This window comes from Drosophila albomicans, chromosome X, assembly GCF_009650485.2.
Source record: "Drosophila albomicans strain 15112-1751.03 chromosome X, ASM965048v2, whole genome shotgun sequence".
Taxonomy (NCBI): domain Eukaryota; kingdom Metazoa; phylum Arthropoda; class Insecta; order Diptera; family Drosophilidae; genus Drosophila; species Drosophila albomicans.
Genome location: NC_047627.2, coordinates 23,854,353 through 23,879,756, shown reverse-complemented (window position 1 = coordinate 23,879,756; position 25,404 = coordinate 23,854,353). Strand labels below are relative to the sequence as shown.

The 25,404-nt window shown below is 38.7% G+C and overlaps 3 protein-coding genes across 4 annotated transcripts in view; 1 reads left to right on the top strand and 2 right to left on the bottom strand.

Moving 5' to 3' along the window:
• LOC117575555 (myb-like protein D) overlaps positions 1–19,401 on the bottom strand; it is a 28,733-nt gene extending 9,332 nt beyond the window's left edge. The window contains exons 1-2 of one of the 2 annotated variants that reach the window (XM_052004991.1): positions 19,380–19,401; positions 15,737–15,795 (exon numbers count right to left, since the gene is read on the bottom strand). In XM_052004991.1, coding sequence (XP_051860951.1) covers positions 15,737–15,795; positions 19,380–19,386 — 66 coding nt within the window. In that variant the 5' untranslated portion in view covers positions 19,387–19,401. Of the gene's footprint in view, positions 1–15,736; positions 15,796–16,010; positions 16,245–19,379 lie in introns of those variants that run through there. The other variant, XM_034259819.2, reaches the window with a different exon arrangement.
• On the top strand, positions 16,592–18,993 carry LOC117578016 (tectonic-like complex member Mks1). Its single transcript, XM_034263117.2, has one exon. The coding sequence runs from the start codon at positions 16,747–16,749 to the stop codon at positions 18,805–18,807; it is 2,061 nt and encodes a 686-aa protein (XP_034119008.1). The 5' UTR covers positions 16,592–16,746; the 3' UTR covers positions 18,808–18,993.
• A 579-nt stretch (positions 19,402–19,980) lies between the features above and the next one.
• LOC117577848 (uncharacterized) lies at positions 19,981–23,920 on the bottom strand. The gene is made up of 4 exons (XM_034262789.2): positions 23,773–23,920; positions 21,894–22,105; positions 20,856–21,035; positions 19,981–20,787 (listed from the first exon to the last, which is right to left on the bottom strand). Exons 1-4 carry the CDS (start codon positions 23,782–23,784, stop codon positions 20,400–20,402), a joined length of 792 nt encoding a protein of 263 aa, XP_034118680.1. The 5' UTR covers positions 23,785–23,920; the 3' UTR covers positions 19,981–20,399.
• Between the last annotated feature and the right edge of the window lie 1,484 nt (positions 23,921–25,404).

Sequence of the window (25,404 nt, the reverse complement as noted above, 5' to 3'; positions counted from 1 at the left end):
ACAACCGACTGACAAATTGCTAAACAAAGCAGAAATAGAAATAGACGAAAAACAACAACAAAAAAAGTAATATATATAAACAAATATAGGTTAAGTTTTACTTAAGAGCTGTCGACAGAACCAATAGGATGAAGAAGAAGAAGAAGAGAGATAGCTGCTGCTCTTATCGCACCTTTGTGGAAACTACGACGCATTTTGTGTAAAAGTGTAAAGCTATGTGAAACTATTTACCCAAATGAATTGGCGATAAGCGTCACGTCAATTGGGGGAAAACTCATGGTCAAATGCCATCGATAGAGTCGATAGAGGGAAAATACATAAATACTGCAGCAAATTTTTTTTTTTTTTTTTTTTTTTGAGGACCCTGCGTGACCTGGGCAAATCACTGAGCACTAACTGAGCTTGTTTGCCCATTGGCTTTTTGGCCTGCTCACCAAATTTATTGGTCGCTTAGGTCATCAGTTTAAGTGCTCGCTGACGTGCGAATGCGACTCTATGTCAATTGTGGGTGCAGTCGACCAACAACCGCAGCATTATAACAGCTATATTCATTTCGCTTTTAGGCGAGATTTCCAAGGAACTCTGGGAGTGTCTAACGGATGTATAACAGTTGTTAAAGTCTTTATTTGAGAAGTTTACTGTATTAATTAAAATTGCATGCACGCAGAATGATGGCAATAAAAGCAGTTAATAATGTTGAAAATGTATAACAGTCGTATAACACTTGCCGCAATGGCATAATTTCTTTATATGAGAAGTTTAGTATATTAATAGAAATTTCATGCATGCAGAATTATGGCAATAAAAGCATTTAATCATTTTGCCAATGTATAACAGTCGTATAATACTTTTCAAAATGCCTTTATTTCTTTATTTGAGAAATTTAGTTTATTTTTAGATATTGCATGCATGCAGAATGATGACAATAAAAGTATATAATAATTTTGTCAATGTATAACAGTATAACACTTGCTAAAAAGTATAACATTTTTGCATGCATGTAGAGTGTAATGGTAATAAGTGTTTTTTATCACTTTTGCCACCATATAACAGTTGTATAACAGTCGTATAACACTTGCCAAAATGCAATCATTTCCTTTCACACGCACCTCAGGCAATTGCAAAATATTAAATCTAACAAATTGACTACAAACTAGTTGTATAACAGTCAATAGCCAATAATCGGCAGACAACAAATGGAAGCGAATGTTAATCCAAATTATGTCACCCATCCCATGGTAAAGAGTAGTGCTCTTCTCTACCACATTCACCGCATGCCAATGCCCCAGAAAACGTGCGCGGCATTCGTAAAGCAGAGAAAAAAAACTTAAACTGAAAAAAAAGAAGCGTCACTCACATTATGTCATGTATAACAGCAGTGCAACAAGTATAACAACAACAACTGCAAGTTGAAGCAGCTGCTTTTGCCCTGGGCCATTGACATGGCCCGTTGCCAGAGACCAGAGAGAGAACAAACTGGGCAACAAAGAAAAAAAAAAAAAACAATAAAACTGGAACTGAAACTGAAACAAAAAGGCGGCTAGAAAAACGCAGCTAGCAGCAGATACATTTGTATCTGCATCTGCGAGACACGCTTGCGAATGCACATTGCGATTGCGATTGCGTGTCTGCGTGTCTGTCTCACTGACGCTTGGGTTTGTGAACTTGAAGCGCGCTTCTTTCTTGTTGTTGTTTCATTATTATTGGCTACAGCTGCCACGCTACATGGAGCACGTAAAAGATACAGATACAACGATAGATACAGATACAAGCCATAGATAGAGATACTCAACTCTATTCAACTCTGTGTAGAGACGTTTCTTTGGTAATTGCCATGTTTTGGATCGCTTCTTGTTTGTCTCGTAATTAAAACGTTGCTCTTCTTTTGCCTCCACCTTCTTCTCCTCCTCCTCCTCCCACCCATCAACTATCCCCGATCCCCTCACTGCTCGCTGATTGAAATATGTAGAGCCAAAATGAAACAAAAACTCAGCAAAACAATGGCAAATATTTGCTACAAAACTGTATTGAACGTGCACCTCTTTGTACTTCTTCCCCTTCTCCAATTTTAATTGAGTTGCTTTGTTCCATAGAGCAAACAGACGGAGAAAGATAAACAGAGACATCAAAGCTAACTTGAGAATTGACAGATCCCAAAATGAGGTTACAGCCAAGTTCGCACAGCGCAAATTGATCAATAGAAAAAAAAAACCTGATGATATCACACAATCCTGAGAACTTACAATGAAAAAAAGACGAAGTTGTAAAAAAAAAACAAGTTCTAAAATCAAAAACATTCGTCTTAAAAGTTGTGTTCTTGAAATATGAAAACTTTAAGAACCAAAAACTTAAAACTAAGAACATAAGTTAAAAAACCGGCAAATTTTCAAAAATAAGACCAAAAATATTAGATTTAAGTTACACAATTCTGTAATTCATCCAAATACCTATAAAGTTTTTCTAGACTTCAGGGTTTTCATTCATAACTCTGTTGGTTGAGCTGTCTCGAAAAAATTTCAATTGAGGGAAGAAATATAAAGTAAAATTTTTTATTATAATAAGATTTTTGGTCTTAAAACTATAAGATCTTTCTTCATCCCAACTTGTGTCTTAAATTAAATGTTCTTGAAATGAAGATGTGTTTTCTAAAATTGAGATTTTCATGTTCTTGACGCACTTTTAAGACCAACATCTTGAATTCAGAACAGCAAATTTGTCGTTGATCCTCAATAGCTTTGAGAATGTCGGAAGAGTTTTGAAGATGCAGCAGGTCACAAGACAGCAAAACTTTTTTAGTGCTTCCTCACAAGTGAATTTATGTTCAACAAATGGTTTAGATTAAGTCAATTTGCGATTCAGTTTGAACAAAAGAATAATTACAGTACAGAAAAAAGAAACTGCAGCATTATCTCATTAGCTGAGTAGAAAAGTCTTTCGCTTTTCATTTAAACGAGCCCCGATCATAACTCTCAAGCAGGTCTCCATTAAGCCACACAAAACTAATATGCTTATAACAATATAAAAGTCGTAATGTCCGAAGCATTTGGGTGGCAGGCATTAAGCAGACTTAAGTATAACAATGTTGAGTGCTCTGAGAGAGGGAAATGCTTGGCCCAGTAACCCCAACGAGAGAGGGAGAGAGAGAAAGACTGTGGCCAATTGAATGCAACGAGCAACGAGTAGAGGAGGAAAAGTGAAACCACTTGAGCGTGGCACTTGAGCGATCGCCCAAGTATCATCCACAGTTATCCATCAAGAGAGGTGTGGGAAAGTGGAGTCGACGTCCGTGGCGGACGTGACAATGATGTTAGCGTCGGCCTTAATGCCAGCATAATGCTAACTATTAAATGCGTTGACCAAAACGGTTTTAGTAATTTACTAGATCTCCTAACTGTTCAGCTCCACCCCCGAAAGAAACCGAAAGAAAAAAAGAGTAGCTAAGCTGTCTGTCATTCAGTCATCCAGTCAGCCAGTCAGCATGTGTGAATGGCTTTTCCATGAATGAAAATGCCGGTTGCCTACGGTCAGCAACAGCCGCAGAAGCAACAGCAGACATCAGTCAACAGATGGAGATCCGCTGCAAGGTCTCGCAAGGTGTGAGCTGCGAGAGGTTTGAAGTGCGCTTTTATGACATTTAGCGGTACGTTAAGCGTCTGTGGGCAACGGTAAAGTGTTTAGACGTCTTTAACACATGCTAACTGCATATTTTGTCTACTTCTGTCTGTTTGTCTGTCTCTGTTTGGTTACTCGACTGTCGACTGTCGACTGCCCACCTATTCTATACGCTATTTTCTTTGGCATGATCGTAAAAATTATCATTATCATAATCATTATCATTATCGTTAGCATGGCTCAGCTTTGTGAAAGGTTGTGCACACACACACACACACACACACGACTCGTCGTAAGCCAAACACATCAGTTGGGAATTTGTCATGTGTGTGTGGCGGACGGTCTCACTCGCTGCCTTTCACCCACGTTGGCATGTTGTGAATGAAGTACTAAATAAGTGGTGTACTGTTTGTTTATGGGTCGTCTGCGGTATTTTAGCGCTTCGTTGCAAAGTATAACAGTCGTATAACACTTGTATAACAGTCGAGTAGTAGCGAAGAATTCAAGGTTAACAGCAGTTGCAGGCATCCAACTGCATTTTGAAATTTGTATAACAGTATACGCGTGGTATAACAGCTGTATAACAGACTTCAAATTCATTTGTAAGGGAGAGTACTTGAATAAGTGAAGTAGTGTTTGTTTATAGGTCGTCTGTTACATTTTAGCACTTCGTTTCAGTCGTATGACAGTCGTATAACAGTCGCTAAATGGCAAAGAGTTCAAAGCTAACAGCAAGTGTGAGAATTATTTTGCATTCTGCAAGTTGTATAGCAGTATAAGAGTTGTATGACAGATGCCAAACAGTTTTGACTAATTGAATTGTTTTTAGTAAGAAAATTATTGTATTTTAGTATGCGTCCAAAACCGTATAACAGAAAGAGTCCCTTCGACTGACCATGGTCCATAAGCCAAGTCGATATTATAACAGTATAATCTTTGTATGACAACTGTATATCAGAGTTCATTTGTAAGAGAAAGAGAGAGAGAGTTCCACTTACAAGCAAATTAGAATAATTTCACTAGGAATTTTCCATTGATGGCTTCCGATGAGAATGAATTTAGTTGAGAAACTATTCATTGAAAATGAAGTGGAATACATAGAATACGTGAATAGTCTTAGTAAGCTTTTTGTACTGCATTGCAGTGTCTGCAATCAGTATAACAGTTGCGTGAAAGCTGTATAACAGAAAGAGTCACTTTTAAATAGCTATGTGAAATCTGTATAACAGCTCAACAAAAAGTCCAGATATTACACCAAATTAAGCATAACACATTTCAATGGTTGTATAACACATTTGAAACAATTATAATTGGCTACCCGGATCGCGAAAGGTGCACTTAATGCGGGGAATGCAAAGCGTTTTATGTGTAGTACAGTCAACGTTAACGCTGTTAATCGCTTAGCATGGAGGCGAGCTCGGAGAGTTACACTCTAGTTAACACTGCCCAGTAAAATAGCAGTCGCAGCAACAAAGCGAAGAAATCCAAATTAGCAAAAATTTCAATTTACCATGACTTCAACTTCAAATAAAAAGCGCGCTGAGCAGCAATGCTAATAATTTAGCCAAGTTTAGTTTTAGCATTTTTCTCGTTGTTGTTGCTGTTTGCTAATTTAAACAAATGTAGTCAAATTTACGAGTATAATGGCAATATATTTCTCAGTTGGGTTTCCCACGCTTTAGAAGCAAAATGGCGACAGCTGATGACAATGGGGATCTACTAGAAGATTTACGAACTACGACAAAATGAAAGAGAGAGAGAGAGGCAGAGACAGACAGACAGAGAGAGAGAGAGGAGGAAAAGGGAAGTAAATAAACCAAATAACGCAAGACCAAAATGAAAATACAAATGCAGCTTGCAAAATGGGCAACAACGACATAGTAAGTTTTTAGTATATATATATACTAAATGTATTTGTTATGCATGTGGAAATTGCAAATGAACGGAGTGAGTGTCCAACAGTCTTATTTATGTTACTGTGTTTATATGACGTTGACAATCACCACCACGACGATGATGATGATGATGACAACAATGATGTTGCAGCTGCTGATGACGATGGCGCTACTTAGACCGTTAAGCGAAACAATAGTCAGACAGTCAGAGACACAGTTACGACAGTCAGGTGAAGTGACCAGCAGCTTGCCACCTCATACCTCGCACCTCAAACAGCGGAAGTGCTGTGCAAATATACCACAGCAATGGCAACAGCAAAAGCAATCGCAATGGCTTCACATCGATACCGCTAAATGCTTTGCAAATGACAATAAATACACTCACTTCTTAGCAGGCAAATGCAACAAATTAACTTCCTTCATATTACAGAAAGCATTTGCAAATCAATTCCACTTACAAACAAATTAGAATAATTCCACTTGGAATTCTCCATTGATTGCTTCCGATGGGAATGAATTTAGTTGAGAAAGTATTCAATGAAAATGAAGTGGAATCATTTCTACAAACTAGCAAGTAAATTATAATAAAACAAGCGTATGATAATACCAAATTTAATTGGAAATTATTAAGAAAAACTACATTAAAACAAGATAACATCAATAACAATTGTTTCGAATGCGAGAAAAACAAGTAAGCAAAATAGTTCGGTATTAATTTTAAAATATACCACATTAATTAGCCGCGAATATTAAAAAAAATATACCACATGCAATATTTGGTATATATTTTTATAGTACTACATTCAGGATTATACCATAGAGTACAAAATATACCAGACTCTTTTGATCAAGAATATACTAAATACTTTATAGAGTCGGAGATGCCTATGCGCTATTATTACTAAGATATACCAAATTAATATACCGGAGAAATACTAAAAAATATACCAAGTGATATATTTGGTATATTGGCATGGAACCATATTCAAAATATACGGAATACTGAAATATATTTTGAAAGTACCACATTCAAATTATACCATAAAAATTCAAAATATAATAGAGTGGATTTATTCCAGACTGCCAGTCAATGCAACTAAGACCTGTACTAAGTAAGCGTTTTTACTCATACAAAAGTATTTCTTAAAAATGTATACAAAGTTATAATACCTACAAGTATCGGGTATAATGATAATACTAAAAACCTGCTTGCAATCTATGAAAAGGTATTCCAATTACGTTCAAAAAAATTGCAACTATTGTTTGTTACACATCGAGTTATGTCGCTCAAGAACTCACACACAATTCCAATCATATAAAATCAACTTTTAAATGAATTGATAATAAAAATAAATGAATACATTTAGAGGTGAAAAAAGAGTCTCTCTCTGCCTCGCTCTCTCTCTCTTTTGATATTTTCATAATTGATTTGCTTATCGCTCGGAAAAAAACATTCGTTAACTTTACGCCCAAATCAATGTTTGTATTGCTTTTTTTTGGGGGGGAAAGAAACTCCCCGAGAATCGATCAGGCAAATTGAATGCATGTTCGAAATGAAATTCTGTTGGCTGACTCAGCGCCAGGGTCGCTTCATCATTATTTTTTCCGCTCTTTTATAATTAGTGCTGGCATTTCAATTACTTTTTGCCGTAAAAAAAGAATTGGTAGAAATAACAGTTAGAAGTCTCTTATCTGGTTTCCTTTTGCTAACCAATTGCCAACTCGACTCGAGTTGGTTTCCACCTCCTCCTCTTTCTCTGCAGGTGCGCCATATTACATGACTCTGGTGCAGCTTTATCGCATTCCCATTCGCATTCGCATTGACAGTCAGAAAGTTGTATATAAAGTTCGTATAGTTCAGACTAAACACATATTTGTATATGGTGCCAACTCTTTGGCGCAAGTTTCTGTTTGTGTGGAAATCTACGCCTGATAACGCCGCTATCAGCTATCATTTTGTTATCGATAAAAACAACACACACACTCACACACATGAACCATCTATAGCAAATAATGGTCTCATGGCCCATTTGCGGCTTTCAAGTTCAGCTAGCTGAACCGAGAACTGAGTCATCATCACTCGCCTATCTTTGCAGTCGAATGCGAAAAGAACTTAAATTATAGTCGCATTACACCACAAATTACAAAGACATGAACTCATCATCCCCGAAGGTTTTAGTCATTGACTAAATAACAGCTAATCATATCTACAATTAATAAATATATTTTATTGTACACTCCTCACTTCTACCGCTCTACCAAATATATATAATAAATTGAAAATCGAAGTCTGCATTTGCAGGTACATTCCAAGTAAATATATATACAATAGAATCAGAAATGACTTGGACTAATGGCACCTGTGATTAGATAAAAAGCCCCGAGTTTAGTCACATTGCTCTGGCATTGAAAGCCAATTGACAGCAAATATGCGTAAGGCAGATGTAGTTGTTCGTATTTTTGATCATTTCTAACCGTATAACAGTCACAGAACAATAAAAATCTATAACAGTCGAATTAAAAGCGAATTGACAACAAATATGCGTGAAACAGATGAAGTTGATACGTCTAACAGTCGCATAACTGTCAAACTGAAAGCCAATATGAGTAAAACAGACGAAGTTGGTTGATTTTGACAAGTATAACAGTTCTATATATATGTTACACAGTTTGAGTTAATCGCATTTTTGTTATTTTCATACGTATAACAGTCGAACAACAGTTGTACAAGAGAACGAGTTCCATTACAGTCAAATTAAATATGAATTGATAACAAATATGGACAAATATAGATGAACTTGGTCGATTTTCACATGTATAACAGTTGAATGACAGTTTTATAACAGTCAAACTGGCATCAAACATATTTAACACAGTTAGAGTTTGTCTCATTTTGTATACTTTTAGTAATATAACAGTTGTATAACAGTAGTACAACAGTTTTACAACAGGTTCACTCACATCAAATGTGCATAACTCAGTTAGAGTTGGTCACATTTTTGATATTTTCATTCGTATAACAGTTGTATAACAGTCGAATTTTCAAAGCCAATCAACTGATTGACACGTCACGAGCTTCGCAATTTGTGATGTGAACTTAACACCCACTCGCCTCACAAATTGCTAATTAGCCTACACAGCACCAACTTACAAAGCCCTTGACATTGATGAATGCGATGGATTGCATTGAGTTGCATTAGAAAAGAGCGTATGTTTGTTGTGCTGATATCGTGCTGTGTGTGCTTGTGAGTTGTCATATATTTTGCGGCTAATACGCTTGATAAGGCTTATCGTATTCGATTTAGAGCCTTGACTTATATGTGTATACCAGTTTTTGTGGAGTGTATCTAGAAGTTATTTACGATTCTGCCGCTTCGCTGCGTTCGCTGCTTTGCTGCTTTGTTCGCCACAGTGAATAGAGAAAAAAAAAGCAGCCTAACAAATTGCTCTCTAATAACCAACAACAAGCAATAAGCAATAAGCAATGGGGTGTTAACAAATACACAAGAGCTGCATACCTTACTATACTATACACAAGTCTATACGATGGCACCATACCATATCATATCATATCATATCATTCCATTCAATTGGAGAAAGTGCAGAGAGACGTCGTCGTCGTCGTCGTCGTCGCCGGTTGCATTGTTAGGCATTTGATGATGGAAAATGCGACACGCTTTTGATTGTGACTTTGGTGTTGGCGTTCGACTTCGACTTTGGCTTCCACTTCGACTCTACTTTGGCTTTGTCGTCTGCCATTGACATTTGCGCCTGTCACTTTCATTCAAATTTCAAATTGCAATTAGGTGGCAACCCTGCGACTTGTCAATAGAGACAGTCTGTGCGAAAAGTAAAAACCCCATCAACAATGCATCTTTTGTATGCGACGCTGCAACAAATTAAAAAACTAACTTTGGGCAACCTCCGTCTCCGCCTTCGACTTCGCCTCCTCGATTGTCGCTCGGAACAAATTGTTGTTGCATTCCGACTAATTGATACTTTTACCATATTCATATATGTGTGGCATTTGCAATCAGCTTAGGGAAAAGGCGCAGGTGCTGCCCATAACTAATTGAAACAGAGACAGCCAAGTGAATGATTTATGATCCGGGAGGGGAGCGCAGAGGGAAGGGGAGGGGAATGAACTAAACTTATGACTGGATATTTTTGCACACACACTTTTAAGCCAATGGGTTAAGGTTGCATATGCAAAATACATCTGTTATACGCTCGGCACACAACTTGAGGCAGGTCGCTTGCTTTGCATACAATACTCAGTAGAAAGTCATATCAAACATCTGAGAAAATAAATCCATTCATTAAATAGCCTACAAGTCATAAGTCTACAAAAACTGAAGGAAAAAAACTACACTGAAAGAAAAAACGTGCTAAAATCAATCTCGATTCCAATCTCTTTTTCAATCTAGAATAAAACATTCTTGAATCAAGATTTTATCTTAAAATAGGATTAGAATTCTTGAAATGCAAATTTACTACAAAAAATTATGATGTAATATTGTCTTAACTCAATAATCTGATTTCAAGATTGTTCTTTTAAGATTGAAAAAGTCTCATATTAAGATTTTTTCAATTTAATCTTAAAATAAGATGTTTTTAATTAATATTGTTTCAACCCAAAACTAATATATCAAGATTATTCTTTATAAAGTCGAAAAGATCTTAAACCAAGATTTATTTATCTCTGTGTAGAAGGAGCCAACCCAATGCCAAAGAAACAACAAACGAATAAAAAGTTCTAAACATTTTCCAGCACGTTCTTTGAAGGAAAAAAAATCAGACTGCAGACCTAAGTTATCAACTCATGAACTGTCTCATTTGCTGTTTCGGTTTTATAGCGATTGCGTCAATCAAATTGTATTTTTTTCTCTGTCTTTCTTCGCCTCAAAAAACAACAATGTAATCGCACGTCGTGGATCAATAAAAAATACAACAAAAAACAGAAAAACACTAAAATTATGGCATAGAGATAAGTCTTACAAAACGCGGAGCGCTGAAATCAAATCATTTTCTAATTGCAGTCTATTTATTAGCAATTATGTTTTGAAGCAATCAGTGAAAATTTCCCCCCGATCGTTTCCTCCGAAACGAACCTGAAACCGAACCGAAGGGGGAATCGGCATTGAAAATTGTCGTCAGCATGAGATAATCGTTGTTTGGTGTTTGGTCTTCTTTCACTTTGATTTTCGGTTTTATGACAAATTGATTTTGGGGCATTATAAAATCGGGAGTCAGTCGGTCAACGGTAAAGTAAGCAATTTAATTTGATACCCGACTGCATCATATATTTGTCTGAATGAAGGAAGATGATATATATTAAGACGATATTATATAGTTCATTCAGTTCAAGAGACTTTCCAAAAAAATTGCATTGTTATAGTCAACTAACGGTAACTCAAATTCATGCATTCGAGGCATTCATAACATTCACTTTTCAACAGACAGATTTGAATAGCTTAATACTTTAACGTCTACGCATGTTTAACGATATCATTTTTAGTTTTATTATTATTATTATTACGATTCGTGGAGATTTCGTAATCTTTCGCTTTTACACCTCTCAAGATCTCGGTCTCAATCTTCCAAGCTTGCCTTCCGTCTCTCAAATTGAGTTCATTGTCAGAACTGAAGCCGGTTTTTTTCTTTCTTTCTTTCTCTATTTCTTTCTTTATTGCCTGCGGTGAAATTTATGAGGCATAAGTTTAAGACTTTTAAAGTTATTCGTTTTTATTCGCCATTGTTCACGATCATAGGCAAAACGATCTCAGTGCACCCGAAAGAAATGCAGTCGAAAGTTTCAAAGACTTCCCCCTAACAAAATTCCAGGAATCACACTCCGGACGTTCCCAAGAAACTGCGACGGAAATCTATTCATACTAAACCTATTGAACACAAGAAGAAGAAACTATAGAGAAAGAGGGAATTTTGATATTGAGATATGAGCATTCCACGGGGGAATCACTGATAAGCCGACGCTTGTCAAACGAAATGAAAATTGTTCGAGTTCTAGTTTAAATTTAAATGTGATTCACACACATCATAAATTCATTGATTGAACTTTAGTAGTTGTGCTAATCAGTAAACCATTTTTGAAAACCCCCTAAGGAAATGGTAACACAAGAACTACAATTTCCAATCTACTCGGTACTTTCTTCTTCTAAACAGCGTCATCGAACGGAAATATTTAACTAGAGGAATAATCTAAATTATTGCAGTAGGAATCTCCGATGAAAGATTAAGATTTACTCGGTACTTTCCATCACTAGACAACGTCATAGTACGGAAATATGTAACTCGGGAAAGGAATCTCTGATCTATGATTAAATTCTATTCGGTACTTTCATTCACTCGGGAAATAATCAACTTTTTCGCAAAAGGAATCTCGGAGGAATCTTCGATCTTCGATCTAAAACTAAGATCTAATCGATACTTTCATTCTCGAGATAGGAAATATATATATAGGAATGAAATCTCCGATCTAAGATTAAGATCCGAGTAAATACTTTCTTTCACTCAGGAAATAACAAAAAATACTGCGAAAGGAAGCTCCGAAAACTCTCATTTTCCTCTTATCCAACATCACCCCAAAAAACCCATTGCTTAAAGAATCTCTGATTAAAGATTACGATGTACTCGGTACTTTCTTTAACCAAGGAAATAATAAACATTTTAGCATAAGGAATTCAGTAATTATTCCCAATTCCTGCTTATCCCGCATCACTCTAAAAACCTCTTCTAGACCGCAATTAAGGAAGCAAGTCTGCGCAACCTTTTGGCTTCAGTTGATTTACGGCCTCAGCTTTGTCTTTCTCCATTTGCGCAGTCTCCTTTTTAAGTGCTGCTCCAATTTCATGCTCCCCTTTATCGGTTTCTGTTTCTGTTTCTGTTTCTGTTCCTCTAGTTGTCATTGTACTTGCCTTGATCTTGGCAGTCGCCTTCTTTCCTTTCCCCGATTTGCGATTGTTTCAGTTTCAGTCTCTGGCAAAAGGGTCAAAAGTCATCGACCCAGGCATTGACCCCCACCTTCCACCTTCCATCTGTATCTCCACTATCCACTTCATAGCACACCCTCCAGTCCGTCTCCCTCCCCCCGCTCCCTCCGCTTCCCCTCACCACCTTTGCGGCTCGTTAAGCGATCGCCAGCGACAAGTTTCAAGTTTGGCGCATTTTCTGTTGTCGTTTGTTGTTTGCGTTTTTCATTTGCCTCCGTTTGATGTTGCTCTTACTGTTGTTGCTATTGTTGTTGTGCCCCCCACACTACACTCCCCTTCCCCTCCCCTCCCTTCGTAATTACAGTCACAAGTTCTTTGGTCCGATACGCCTTTGGCTTCGGGGTCTGCGCGTCTCTCGATCTCTATTACCATCTTCAAACTTCAAACTTTGGTTTCTTCTTTTTTTTTGGCTTAATTTGCTCTGGGCTAACAAGACCAGGTAGCTGACCACAACCACAAGTCTCTTCCCTCCCCCCGCATTTCCCCGCTCCTTCCCGATTTGATTATGATGATTTTACTGTATCTCTCCTCGCCTAATATTTAATTTACATTTATTTGACGCGCAATGTTTAGGCGCGATCACTGCGATCACGGATCATGTGGCGCCTGCATCATTTCGCTTGACCGGTTTGGCAAATTTTTACTTTCAATTGCACACAAGACCGAGAAAACAACCCGAAACAACACTAACTAAATTTATACACACAAAAAAGTGGCAAAAAAAACAAGAAAATTTACTTTGACTGGTCAAATTTGTCGCCGTCTGAAAGCGAAATTTTAACAGCCCCGCAAAAAAAAAAGAAAAAAGAAACGAGTCAAAGCAGGAGAATGTGGAGAAACAAAAAACTGTTAATTCTAACCGGTTTATCGCAACACTTACAAGCCAAGCAATCCAAATTAGCAGCTAAGGATGAATTTCCTATTATATGAATTGAATCAGTATATAAATAATGTTGTATTATTAAGTGGCTAAAACATTCCGAAATGCTTTTGCACAAAATTCTTTATGAAAGCGGCGAAGAAAACAATCGAAACCCTTTCCGAATATGTCAATATTTTAGAGAAGAGTTTAGTACTATGAGATTCTATTCCGAATGGGTTCAGAACTAAATTCTCTATAAAAGCGGAGTTTTTCGCAAGGAAAAACAATCGAAAAACTTTCCCAACAATTTCATTATTTTCAAGCAGAGTCAAACCTTCGTTCAGATTATATCTAAAAAAAATTCTCTCTGAAGATCGAAACCCTTTCCGAAAATGTCAATATATTAGAGAATGAAATCCCTATTTGGATTGAAGCAAGTTATTAAGAATATTGTATTATTAAGTAGCAGCAAGATTTTGAATTCCTTCAGAACTAAATTCTAAAAAGCGAAAATGTTAAGACATTAGGGAGATTCTATTTAAATAAAACAAAAAGCAAATGCATCTAATGAATGGATGTGGTAGTTTAAATAAAAAGTAACTCTAAAAGTTGAATTCGAAATAAAGAAATAATGAAGTGAGAACAGAATTTTGGGAACAAGTTGCCACTCAGTAAGTCAGGAATTTGTCAACAGGCGCTTAATGTGACACATTCTCGCTCTCTCTCTCTCTCTCTCTCTCTCTCTTTCTCTTTCTTTCTCTCTCTCCCTCTGTCATCCTCATCTCGTCTGATCCTCATCTCGTCTGATCTGAGCTGAGACTCCGATTGGCTCAAATGAGCAATCAACCCGTCGAATCCGTCTTGCGCCTCGCTCTCCCTCTTCCTCTATCCCCTTCTTTATCGTGTAATTCTTGAAACATTTTTCGTTTAGTTGCATTTATTTGGGTCATGGACAGTCATCTTCTGCTTATAAATTTCCCCCCTCCCATCCCGTATCTCGCCCACAAACTTCATCTACAGGTTTTTCGACTTTTACTTGCTGCAACTGCAACGCGAGGCAAGGCTAAAAACAAAAAAAAAAGAGCCAGACCTGAACAGGCAACAATTTTTTTTATTATTATTTTTTATTTATTCTGTTGCTTTTTTTGGTTCCGTCTCACGATCTGATCATTTCGCTCAGGTTCGAGTTCGGGGCAATTTATGTTATGTGGTTGTTGTTTTTTTATTGTCTTTCGCCTGTGCGTTAAATGAGTTGTAAAAACAGCTGTGGATTTATGCATGTTGTTGTTGTCTCACTCTTCTGGGTCGTCAGTTTTTGTTTATCGAACTTGGCAGCACTTGTGGCACACTTGCTGCGGTTACAGAGATCTTCTTCAGATCTGCTTAGCAATAACAATAACAGCAACAGCAGCAACAACAACAACAACAGCATCAACATCATCTAAGAAGACCCCAAAGCAAACAATAGAAGCAGAAAGAAAGAAATTTCACTTGAAGCAGCAACAACAACTACAAACTACAAAACATTACAACAGCAACAACAACAACCACAAAATGTTGCCATGACTTTGACTTTGCGGCCACACACACAAAAAAAAAAACGAAAAAAAAAGCTAAACTCAAATTGAAGCTAAAGTCGAAGTCAAAACTGAGGCCAAAGCTGCGTCGCTGTCGACGTCGACGTCGTCAAATTGGCGCAGCAATTAAAAGAATAACCAAAGCACAGACTGCGAGAGCAAGAGAGCAACAGAGCTTTGGCAACTGTGCAAATAGTGCGAGGACAACAACAACACCCGAAGAAGTGGGGGTGGGGGAGATACTGACAAATAAACACGCGTGAAGCGGCAACAAGGCAACAAGTCAAAAAAACGAGACGAAACAATAATAAATAAATAAAGCCAAATTTAAATGAAAAGCCAAACAAAAAAGCCTTTACAATGAGGCCGTTGTGTTACTGCTGCTGCTGTTGCGGTGGTGGATGATAGTCAAGAATCAGTCAATGGAACGTCACGGCACAAGAACCAGCAACAACTACCAAGAGCGAGCAACTAGAAGAGACAGCAAAAAGAGTTCAACGCACAGCAGCAAAGTCAAAGAAATTGAAGTTCAGCAACAAAGTTGTGCAGGATGTGTTCGGCAACAAAGCTCCCAATAGCCATAGCAACATCTTCTGCAGCAAAGTTAGCAACACGAGGACAAACTTGCAATTGCAAGTCCAGCAACAATGTTGCCGACGAGGACAAAGTCAGCAGCAATAGCAATAGGCAACAACGGCTGCGCAGCTTCGCCACATTCTATTGCTGTTCGCATATTTCTTATTCTATTCTATTCTTCTTATAGTTTTCTTTTGTACTCACCTCATCGGCTTTCTGCTGCATTTTGTCGTTTGTGTGTTTGTATTTGTTGTATGTGTGCGCTGCAAAAATAGTATTTATGGCAAATTAGAAAACACTGCAGTCGACAAAAAAAATAACAACAATATAATTGTATATTAAGCATAAACAAAACAAACGCAAAACAATTTACGACAGAAAAAAAAAACAAAAGAAAAACACTTTCACTGCCGAAAACAGAACAGCAGCGTTTAAATAATAATAATAATATTAATAATAATAATAATGCAATTATTACAATTGTAATTGTTAAACAGTTGCAGCCACCGTTTTGTTTGTTTGCTTGTTGTAATTGTTGCGCGCGCGCAGCACAAGACACCAAAAAAATTGAAACAGACTTAAAAAAAAGACCGAAACGAAACGTAATAACAGATCAAATATTACTCGCGTAGTATGCGTGAGAGGTGAGAAAAGAACGCGTAATGCACGACGACCAGCCCGCTGCGCTATAAAATAACAACTGACAACGGCACACAACGTAAAACCAACTGCAAGCAAGCGCAGTGGAAAAGCTTAAACTCACAAACACACACACACACGCACGCTCAGCGAAGCAAAACAGCAGAGCAGCAGCGAAGGCGCGCAATTGGGAGACGCAGCGTGACCGCAGGTTGCTCAGCGCAATATACTGAAATATACTAGCTGTACAAAACAGCAAAGCGGTCACGCTGAATACAGGTTGCTAATAAATATACCAACAAGAAATTATTCGAAATAACAACTATAACTGCGATAAAATGAGTAAAAATAAAATAAATAAATACAATATTAATTAATATGTCAATATTTGACAGTAAAGTATATAAAAAAAGGTAAAAAATTTGAATATTTAAAAGCGCGCGCCAATCGACAAATACCAAGCAATCGATTAATCATCAACTGTCTATCGTTGTCATAACGACTGCAAAATTCAACGACGGCAAACAAAAACAAACAGTAAAATTTGACAATTAGTAAATATAAAAGAAAAGAAAATGTTTAGAAGTAGCGCACCGAAACGCACCGGCATCTATCGTGTGTGCGGGGACATGTCCGATTTCCAAATGGAGCTGCGATTGCGACACATCAGCGAATGGCTGCCAGTGCCGAAATTTGAATATACGGGCGCGAATGCTAACAGCGGCCCCCATGTCGACCATTATCCGGAGAGTCCGATGAGCAGCACCTTTGGCGATTTCTTCATCTATGTGCCCCACGACGATCACAATGGCAACTATTGCAACTACTACGACTATTACAACCCGAGCAGCGAATATCGCAAATCCTCTTCGCGCAGTTACACAAGTCGCGACAGCTATGCGAGTCGCAGCAGCAGCAGTAATGCATTGATGGGCAGCACTGGCACTGGCAATGCGAGTGCATTAACTGGCAGCACTGAAACACGAAGTGTGCCCAGCTCGGAGCTGGAAACGCATTTCGAACAGCAATCAGCGATCAATGAGGATGATTTTCATGCCCAAAATCGCGAGCTGTGCAACGGCGCTACAGCGAATCTATGCATTTCGTGGCAGCAGAAGCACTTTAGTCGGGCCGAGCTGCAGCGCTACAGCGATGCCAGCAAATGCGTGACGACGCTGCAGCGACGCTATCACCGCTGGACGAAGCAGACGATTGAGCTGCAGCTGCGCTACAACGAACAGCTCGCCTATCATCAGCAGGCGCACGCTGAGCAGCTGAAGGCGCGCAGTCGACGGCGACGTCGCAGCAGCAGCAAACGCAACTCCGAGGCGGAGGTGGAGGCAACGAAGGAAGTGGAGGGGGAAGTGGACTCTCCGCTACTTCCCGATGATCCGAACTTTGCGGCACGCACCTGTCTCATACACACACTGATCGATGCGGATCTGCAGGAAGAGGAGCGGGAGAAGCAGCTGCAGGGCTATCAGCTGATGCGGATCTATGCGCAGCTGCAGCGCGACACGTTGCTCTTCAGCTTACGCTACTCGCCGACAGAGGGCTTGCTGTATGTGTACCCGGACTTTAACCTGAGTGCGGACGACATGGAATACTCTCTGGAGTTGGACAACGATTGCCGCCAGCTGTTTGCCTACGGTCTGGAGAATGTGACGCTTCCCCTGCTGCAGAAGACCCTGACCCTTACTCCTCCCCCTCCTCTTCCTGTTCATCTTCCTCCTCCCTTGGAGCTGCATTCCCCTCCCGCAACTGCCACCGCCAGCGAACTCCTCACGCATTACGAACAGGAGCGTCAACTGGCCGCCGAGCGGCGACGCCTGCTTCAGTTTGCGGTGCCACCGAAGCGCATGCGACGTGTCTCCCTGCTGCTGCAGCTGCACGAGGCTCAGCACTTCGAGCACCCGAACATCCATGTTCGCTACTACGTGAATCCCCCGAAGCACACGCTCCTCGAGCTTGAGCCCGGACTCAGCGACGAACCGTTTCCGTTGCGTGGCGCCACGGCGACGTGCCTCGAAGGAGGCGCCGGGAACTTGGCCAGCTTCTCGCATTGCTGGCAACTGACGTTACTTTGCGAGGAGACGTTCGTCGGGGCTGAGGAGGAGCAGCAACTGCTGCACATCTACTTCGAGGTGATCAGCATCGATGGCTGGCAACGTGAACGCTGCGAGGGTTACGCCCACTTTGCCTGCTCGCTCCTCGCCCCGCTTCCGGTTGCCGCTACGCACGGGATTCGACTGCAGTGCATCCGTCCCGTGGGCAGCTGGCTGGATGCCCTCAATCGCTACTTCATTGGCGGTCGCAAGCTCTTCGACTTTGTCGGCTACTTCAGTTCCCATTCCCAATCCCAACTTGGTCCTCAGACCCTGCACAGTCGCTTTGAGGCGGACCAAGCTTGTGCCATGCGCAGCACGGGAAACATTTTGTTCAGCGTGCGGAAGATTCAGCAGCGACAACTGCCGCTGGGTTATCAGCTGGATGGCGAGGATAGCAGCGATGTCGATGACTTCGATACGGGGAGGAGAAGCAAGGAAGGCGTCTCCTCAACTCTCGACGAAGTTCTCGCTGCCTATGTCGAGGCAAGGGATCGCATCGAAGCGCTGCTCGGACACGCGGCGAGCTGAGCTTCAAAACTAACTTGAGGTTTTAAATCTGACTGAGCTTTTAAGTTAAGCATTTAAGCTTTTAAGTAGAGACTTTAACAACTTAAGTTTAAGCTCAACGCATTCTTAGAATTTAAGTTAATTTAAATTTGTAATTATATTAAAATTTGGGAAAGGCTTTGTAGACTTCTGTATTATATATGATAATAAAATAGTCTCTTATGATGTTGACATTCGGACAAGCGAGCTAAGTTTACAAATTTGTGGTAGAGGTTTGATGACCGATTAAGCTTTTCTGATTAGCATTTAAGCTTTGAAGTAGAGACTTTAAGAGAGATTTTAAGTAAAGTTTTAGCTCAACGAATTCTCAGCATAAGCTACTTCTAAGCATAAACTTGTAATTAATTTAAAGCTTTAAGCATTTTTATTATGACTTAACTGACTGCATACTTTTAGGAGCCACTGTATTTCAATATCTACCGCCATCTGAAGCGAATGTAAAGTGAGAGAAGACTTCGGAACAAACGAATTTTTCGTATTTCGATTTATGGCATATAAGTTTATATGTAGAGCTGCATATCTTAAAAACTTACCTTTCATTAAAGTGAAGTGTCGAAAAAGAAGACCAACCCATAGATGTTATTTGGGAGGAGCTTCCTGGAACAGAATAAAAGTTTACGCGAAAATTAAAGTAAATTTAATTTCAATAAAAAAAGTTCTTTGTTCAATTCGAAATCCAAATTGATTAAATGTGTTTCCTTTTAAGAAAGTGTAAATATTATTGCGTAATTTACAATTCAGTAAAGTAAGCAGAAGAATACAAATTTAATGCCAAACTAAGAATTCCAAATTAAGAAATTTGTAAATTTATTTTAAATACAAAAAATGTATATTTATCAATTTAAATTCTGAAATTTGTATGTTTATTTTTAAGGAAAAATCTTTAATATTTGATTGTCTAGATCTCCCGCTATAAGAAACTTTAAGGCTTTTGAATGATCGCATACTTTTAGGCAAAAGAAATAATTCTCTATTCTATTCTATATTCTCTAATTCAGAATTGAAAAATATAAATTCAAAATGAGAAAGATATTAATTCTGAAAAGCGTAAATTTAAAATTAATTTTCTTTATCTGTGATTAAACAGATTATAAACTTAATATCTAAAAAAAGGAAAGAAAAAGCGTTAAGAAATGTTTTAGTTTAGCCATTTTATTTACTACTAATATCACTCAGTGTATATACATATATATATTCATATACAATAGATTCATGGTCAAGTTCATGTTGCGTCTTTTCGTATTTTTTGTCTGGCAATTTGCGTAGTGTTTTCTCTTGTAGGTCAGAAGGCTGAGGGCGGGGAGGTCAGGGCTGGAAGGGGTGGGGTGGGGTGGGATAATTTGTTGTACGTTTTTGAGGAATACATATACAATATAAACACTATAAGATGATAAAAAAAATTTCGCTATTTGTTAATGTTTTTTGCCTGTTGTTCTTGTTGTTGTTGTTGCGCGCTTGAGCTTGCGCCTAAAATTAAATACTTGAAGCTTAGGGTCAGAGAGGGGAGGAGTAGGTACAATGCAGGGAGCGGGGCGGGGGAGGGAAGTGTCTGCTTATGCCACCGGCAAGTAGAGACGAGAAGGCGTCTCCAGGGGCTGCGAGGGAGGCTGATAATCGTAACCGTTGCCCGAAGAGGAACCCGAAGAAGCATAAGAAGAAGCAGAGCTGCCAGGACCGAAAGGATTGCCCGATCCGAATCCAGCAGAGTTGCCACCGAAACCAGAGTTGTCACTGCCATAGGGATTGTTGTTGTACTCCAACTGAGGTCCAGGGGCCGAGTAGCTGTAATCATCGCCGCTCTGTCCGCTGCCACGCAACGGTCCGTTGGCGGCGTGATCGGGATTGAGGCTCTGCTGCAGGAACTGGAAGCGATTCTTGTTGCCCAACAGGCTGCTGGGATCGACGGTGGGACGCTGGTTGGCCGGTGCCAAGGGTTGAGGTCTATCAAAGTGAAGGAGAGAACGAAATTCAATCTCAACGTCTCTTTCCATTCCAATCTGTGAACTTACTCGGGAATATCGAGATCCAGCTCGGTGATGGGATGATAACCGAACTCATCGGCGGTGTAGCGGGTCTTGTAGCGTTTGCCATCGGCGCCGGTGAACGAATACGATCCACTGACCACAAAGGTCTTGTCGTCCTTCAGTTTGCCCACGCTGCTCACCTCAATACCGTTCTGTGTCTTCAGTCTGTCCGAGAAGAGCGAGAGAGTTTTCGAGTGTAAGTTTAGGATGTTAATCAGTATCGCTATCGATAACGATATTTGTGTTTAGCTTCGATTGTAATGTCATTCCGAGGAGAGCGAGAGTTTTCGATATCGACATTTGTGTTTAGCTTCAATTGTAAGGTCATTTGTCATCTTTAACTTGAATTCTCTTTGTTTATAATTTTAGATATTTTAATGAAAATGCACTCATATTTGAAGTTAAACGAGTCGAATTAATCAAGGTTTTCCTTTTCTACATTAAACAACTAGCTAAAATAATCAAGGTTTCCCTTTTCTCAAAGTCAAAACCATTATTGAAGTAAGAACTCGCTATTATAAAATAACATTATTTCTTTTTTTAGTTAAATGAACATTAACTTTTGAATACGTGCTTATGTCTGCATATTAAGAGCTGCATTTTAAAATTATTATTTACATTAAGTTTTCATTAAATGTTTAAGAAGAAATTTAAATATATTAGTACAAATTTAAAATTGTTATTTGCAGAAGTGAACAAGTGTTTCCACCTAACGCACCAAGTCGCTCTTTATCCTTATTGTTTTCATTATCGATAAATGACACTACAAAGACGTTAATAAATGTTTCCACTTAACGCAACAAGTCGCTCACAATACGAATCTTCGACGTTATCGATAAATATCATCACAAAGAAGTATACAAGTGCTTCCACCTCACACACAACAAATCACGCGATATCCTTATCTTGATCGTTTTCGATAAATGACATCACAAGGAAGTGTTTCCTTATCCTTATCGTAATCGATCGCACACTTGGCGATGGCAACAGATGTGCATTAATTGATTGTAGTGAAGAACTTACTCGAGCTTGAACTTTTTGCCCGCATTGTAGTTTTCGAGCTTCTCGGTCTTGGCCTTCATCACATCGCCGCTGAAGTGCACCGCTGGCTTGTCGTCATCGATGTCCTCGGGCAGCGTGTAAATGTCGCTGGGATTGTATTTGAAGAGATCCAGATTGCGATCTGTCAAATGCTTTACATCGGCCACCGCGAGCGCCACAAAGCACAAAATCAGCTGTAAGGTGGAGAGGAAATAGGAAGAAGGAGAGGAAGAGCGGAAGGTGATTAGTTGATCGATTTCGTTACTATGCGTATGCATGTGTGCGCAAGTGTGTGTGTGTGTTCACATTTATTATGCACGAGCCATAAACGAAGCTGTCACTTAAGAGCAAGCAAAAACGCCAAACAAAAGAATACATAAAACAAAAAAGAAAAAAAAAAACGCTAGACGAAGCAGCAACGGTTTATGGAAATGTATGTCGCGGCGTTTATTTAGTGTTATTATTTTTACGATTCGCCCCATAAATCACTGGCAAAAGTGGCTTGTGGTTTGTGCCAAGTGTCACACGAGTTTAATGTTTTAATGTTTCCATTTTGCATTTTTCTGCTATGTTTTTGTTGTGGTTGTTTTTTTTATACTTTAGCTGCAGTCGTCATTAATCAAACGAGCTGCGCGCGCGTTTTGCTGGCGTTTTGTTCGCGTCTTTAAACGCATCGCATCGCATCGAAGCAGCGCCGCCTTGGCTGCCGCTGCTGCGTCGACTGTCGCGTCGCTTTGTCTCGCACTCTTCGTGCGTTCGTTCGTTTGTCGTTCGTGTGTTCGTTCGCCGTTCGTTAGCTAGCTCATTAATGCGTTTGTTGTTCTTGTTTCTGTTGCTAGCTCATTAATGTGTTGTTGTTGTTCTTGTTGCTGTTGCTGCTAATGCGTTTTGATTTATTTGATTTGAGCTTAAACCGTTTCAATGTTTGTCGTTTGCTTCTTCTTTTTTTTTGTCATTTTTTTGTCTCTGCACTCTTCACTCTTTTGTCACGCCTCAAAGTCACAGCCTCGACATGCTCTTAAGTACTTTGCTAATTGTGCTGCCGATGCTGTCTCCTTCTCACTTGTTCACACATCTCTTATGTGCGCTGTCCTGCTACTTTGCTAATTCTGCTGCTGTTGTCTCCTTCTCGCTTGCTGTCCTGCCTGCTCTAGGAAGAGTAAAAGAGTGCGTCCATCGCGAAAGCTTTCTCTTAGGCGCTAAATTGTAATTTCATTTATGCGCATGCTTTTTGAGGTTAGGTAGCAGGTGATAATTCACACGAAATGCATGCTCCAAAAAATGTGTATAATAATCACTCGAATAACTCGTATTCCTTTCAATACCCCAAATTGTCAATTAGCATACCGGCGAAATTCAATAAGATAAACTCAAAATTCTATAGAATCGCCGACATTGATTTCTTTAGTTTTAGCTTCGTTTAAGGATACGATTATTCATTTATAATAACCAGAACTCTACAGAATCGTCAACATTGATTTCTTTTGTTTTAGCTTCGTTTAAGAATACAATTATTTTTTGTATAATAACCAGAATTTTACAGAATCGTCAACATTGATTTCTTAAGTTGTAGCTTCGTTTAAGGATACGATTATTATTTAAAAATTAACCATGTTAGTTTTGAATATCTTTTTTTCACTTTTCCACCTTAATTTTTAAACATTTTTAGTTAAAAAAAATAGCACTCAAAATCACATTCACTTTTTCATTAAAAAAAAATATATATATTGTTTTAAACACATTCGCACATTATTGTCATATTTCAACTTATTTTAATTTGTATTTTTTTTCAAAGATTTTCATTGTGAAACTGTTTAAAACACTCTTGGCACACTTAAAGAAGATATTTGTGGCAACTTACAAAACTCTTCATGTTTATATTTCTGTGATGCGTTTTTTGTTCGTAGAGTTTCAAAAAAATATCCTAAGTTGTGCTGGGAATCGGAACTGGAACTTGAAGTTTCGCAGCGAGAGAGAGACGTGCGTTGCGCACAGGTTCTAACAAATAAATTCAAACGCTGCTACTTCTTGTTTCCTTATATATCGTCTTTTCATAAATCCCCCGTCACAAAAAAAATACACACACACTGTACGAAAAAAAAAAGAAATAGCGCTGCCGGCGTCGCGCGCGCGCTTTAAAAAAAAAAAAAGAAACAACAACAACAATGTTGGGAAAAAAAGAAGACCTAACCGAACCGGACAACGAACCGATGCGGACATTGCGAGAACGTCGCACAGGTTGTCAACGTGTGGCGCTGCGTCGTGCATACCCTCTCTTTGTAGGGTATTTACGAATTTAATGTGTACTTACAAAACTAATATTTAGTGTAAGCTTAGAAGAATATTTTTTAGAGTAAAGTTATGAATGTATTATTTTATTTACTTGTATGAAAGTAAGAAATTTTATAGCTAGATGGTAAGGATTCCTCACTAATAGAAAAAATAGCTACAGTTCTTAGTTAATACGAATAGCTATCAGATCATTGAATTACTTTAAGAATTACATATATTATTTGATGTTCAGTTTGAATGCAAATCTTGAATTTTTCAATACCAAATTCAACAATTGCTTTTTTAAGAGGATCCCTCCCTCGGGCGAACATATTAAATCACTCCTCTGGACAAATGAAAATACAATCTTTACTATAATGACATAATAGAATTACTCTGAAGACTGTATTATTTCAATTTGATTTTAGGAATATTAAAATGAATAACTGCCATGAAATTTCTCTAAGCGGAGAACTTATTTACTTATCTATTTTTGAAGCACTCCTGCTGGGCGGACAATAAATGTTCCCTTCAGTAGATAGTATACACTAATGTATCAAAAGAATTAAGCTAAACGTATAATCATGTATAATAATAATAAAGTGTTTCCACCTAACGCAACAAGTCGCTCATAATCCTTATCTTTATCGTAATCGATAAATGACACCACGAACAAGTAAAAAAGTGTTTCCACCTAACACAACAAGTGAATCGCTATTCTTCTTGTTATCGTTATCGATAATTGACACCACATAGAAGTGAATAAGTGTTTCATCTTTATTCAAAATAAGAAAATATTTCGATTTATGTTGCATTAACTTTTAATAGTGTCACGGGACATTTTCGCCAGAAAAATGAAGAGTATTTACACTTCGACTTTTTGATAGTAAAAAGTTGTTACTAGTTATGGGTTGTTGGGTTGCTGGGTTGATGGGTTGTTGGGTCGCAGTTTTCGGCAAAGTCTGCATAGATGTAACTGTATCAACGAGGCGTAAGCGTTGCAGATGGCGATGGATGAAGAAGAGGGAGAGGGACGGGATGAGGTTCGTTCGCTCGTTTGTGGTAGGGCGGCTGTTTTACTATATAGAAATCTGGTTTCCAGCCCAAAAGTGCGTGTGTGTGTGTGTGTGTGAGTGTGCGAGTGTAGAAAACAACAAATTAGAAAACCGCCATCATCAAATTAGCATACGCGTTTAAGTTTAATGATTTTTATACGATGTCG

Bases quoted from the DNA above. Each gene is read 5' to 3' on its own strand.
- LOC117578016 (XM_034263117.2), top strand. From the start codon at position 16,747: ATGTTTAGAAGTAGCGCACCGAAACGCACCGGCATCTATCGTGTGTGC.
- LOC117577848 (XM_034262789.2), bottom strand. The intron at 21,036-21,893 runs GTAAGTTCTTCA...CTTCTCGGACAG, and splicing joins GGCAAAAAGTTCAAGCTCGA to ACTGAAGACACAGAACGGTA. The intron at 20,788-20,855 runs GTAAGTTCACAG...TCACTTTGATAG, and splicing joins CTGGATCTCGATATTCCCGA to ACCTCAACCCTTGGCACCGG.